At 37.2% G+C, this 2,156-nt stretch overlaps 1 protein-coding gene across 1 annotated transcript; it reads left to right on the top strand.

The window, feature by feature from the left end:
- Positions 1–645: 645 nt before the first annotated feature.
- Positions 646–1,584, top strand: LOC133763649 (olfactory receptor 8I2-like). Its single transcript, XM_062197447.1, has one exon. It carries the CDS (start codon positions 646–648, stop codon positions 1,582–1,584), a length of 939 nt encoding a protein of 312 aa, XP_062053431.1.
- Positions 1,585–2,156: the final 572 nt, after the last annotated feature.

Raw genomic sequence — 2,156 nt, 5'->3', positions numbered from 1 at the left:
TCCCCAAGTGGTCTTAGGTCAGTGATAGACAGAAAGGGTATGTGACAGGAGAAAAAATTGTGTGAAACTTTAGCATTGATATGTAATATAAGCAGGGTGCTTCAGATTTCATTTTTCCTTTCTTTTCATCACAATCTAGCAATGCTATTTTGAATCTAAGGAAATATTAGTTGTGTTCATCTAGATTTTATTAAGGACCTCAAATACCACTGGAAACTAGCTGTGAAATGTTAAGAAAATTAGACTGTCACATAAAGGTATCATTAAATTTCACTTCTCCAAATGATGTAACTCATTCTATTATATAAATTACTAGGTGGATAATTTTGGGTCCCATAATAGACTGAGATAAGGACTAAAAATCTCAGGAGGTCTCAGAAAATCATTGCAAAAGAATATTTTTAGAGTGCTACCAATTCTATACAGTTATCAACTTGGAAACTTGGGAATTTTTATTAGTGTTGTCAGTTTTATAAAAAAGATAGTATACATTTGCAGCTAACTTGAAGATTTTATAGATTTACTTTCCGTCTGTCATTATTAATTATTAGAATCTAAGTTGATTGGTCATTAGCTCGTTGAACTAGAATATTTCTCTGACTTTTGTCATTGCTTATTTAGCAGGAAATTCAAAGTTTGCAGTTGATGTATCTGACTGGGAAAAATCTCACTGAGTTGACTGCCTTCATCCTCTCTGGATTTGCAGATCACCCTGAATTACAAGTCAGTCTTTTCCTGACATTTCTCTTCATCTATCTGTTCACTATATTGGGGAACCTGGGACTAATTCTGTTAATCAGAGCTGACTCTCAGCTGCACACACCTATGTACTTTTTCCTTAGCAATTTAGCATTCATTGACATATGTTATTCCTCGACTGTAACACCCGAGGCACTAGTCAACCTCCAATCCAACCAAAAATCCATCTCCTTTGTAGGCTGCTTTGTTCAGATGTACTTCTTTGTCGGTCTGGTGTGCTGTGAATGTTTTCTTCTGGGATCAATGGCCTATGATCGCTATGTAGCAATCTGTAATCCCTTATTATATTCTGTAGTTATGTCCCCCAAAGTGTGCAACTGGCTGGGTGTACTGCCCTATGTGGTAGGTTTCACGATTTCGCTAGTGTCCGTCTGTGTGATCAGCCGTTTGGCATTCTGTGAGTCCAGCATCAATCATTTTCTGTGTGACACTGCAGCTCTTTTGGCTCTGTCCTGTGTAGAGGAATTCGACACAGAAATGGTGATCTTTTTTTTAGCCGGGTTCACCCTTCTTAGTTCTCTCTTGATCATCACAATTACATACATTGCCATCATCATAGCCATCCTAAAGATCCAGTCTGCGGCAGGCAGGCAGAAAGCCTTCTCCACCTGTGCCTCCCACCTCATGGGTGTGACTATCTACTATGGGTCCTTGATCTTCACACATCTGCAGCCTGATAACACATCATCCCTGAATCAGGCTCAGGTGGCAACAGTATTCTATACCATTGTCATTCCAATGCTAAATCCACTGATCTATAGCCTGAGGAACAAAGATGTGAAAAATGCTCTTTTGAGAGTCTTAAATAGAAAATGTTTTCCATGACAAATCAAGGCAGGTTATAATTTAAAAAAAAAATCTGGGGTTTGAGAGTTCCAACAATTAGAAAAATTAATAGTAAACTTCAAAGACATGACAGTCAATGAATGAGAACTAAGAGCCTTGAAATTATTATTTTATTTCACTGCACTAGGAGTACTTCTTAGCACATAAACTATTCTTACTTAGACATGTGCAAGAAGGAAAGAGGCATTGAACATCCATTGTGACCATGCCATAGCACTGAACCATGTTTCAAGATTTTTGAATTTACAGTTAGCATGGTTTTGCATTCTGTTTTTTCAGCTGTTGGCAAATCGAGAATAGCAAATTAGAATGTTGACAAGTCATAACCTAAAACTTTACTAACATCTAGAAATGACAATGAGTTAACCGAGAGCAAAGAAAAGAGCACAAAATAAACAAAAATTATCAAACATTAGCTACAAGTGAGTATAATAAAGGACTGAAGTCATTTCCAAGCAGACACTAATGGGGACAACAGACATCACGTAGCATATGCAGAGATCTCCTAGTAATGGGGAGTCTCTTTGTCATAACACTTAATTTTTTATCAT

Source organism: Lepus europaeus, chromosome 7 (assembly GCF_033115175.1).
Source record: "Lepus europaeus isolate LE1 chromosome 7, mLepTim1.pri, whole genome shotgun sequence".
In the NCBI taxonomy this organism is placed as follows: domain Eukaryota; kingdom Metazoa; phylum Chordata; class Mammalia; order Lagomorpha; family Leporidae; genus Lepus; species Lepus europaeus.
This window is presented reverse-complemented; position numbering and strand designations above follow the sequence as displayed.

Bases quoted from the DNA above. Each gene is read 5' to 3' on its own strand.
- LOC133763649 (XM_062197447.1), top strand. From the start codon at position 646: ATGTATCTGACTGGGAAAAATCTCACTGAGTTGACTGCCTTCATCCTC.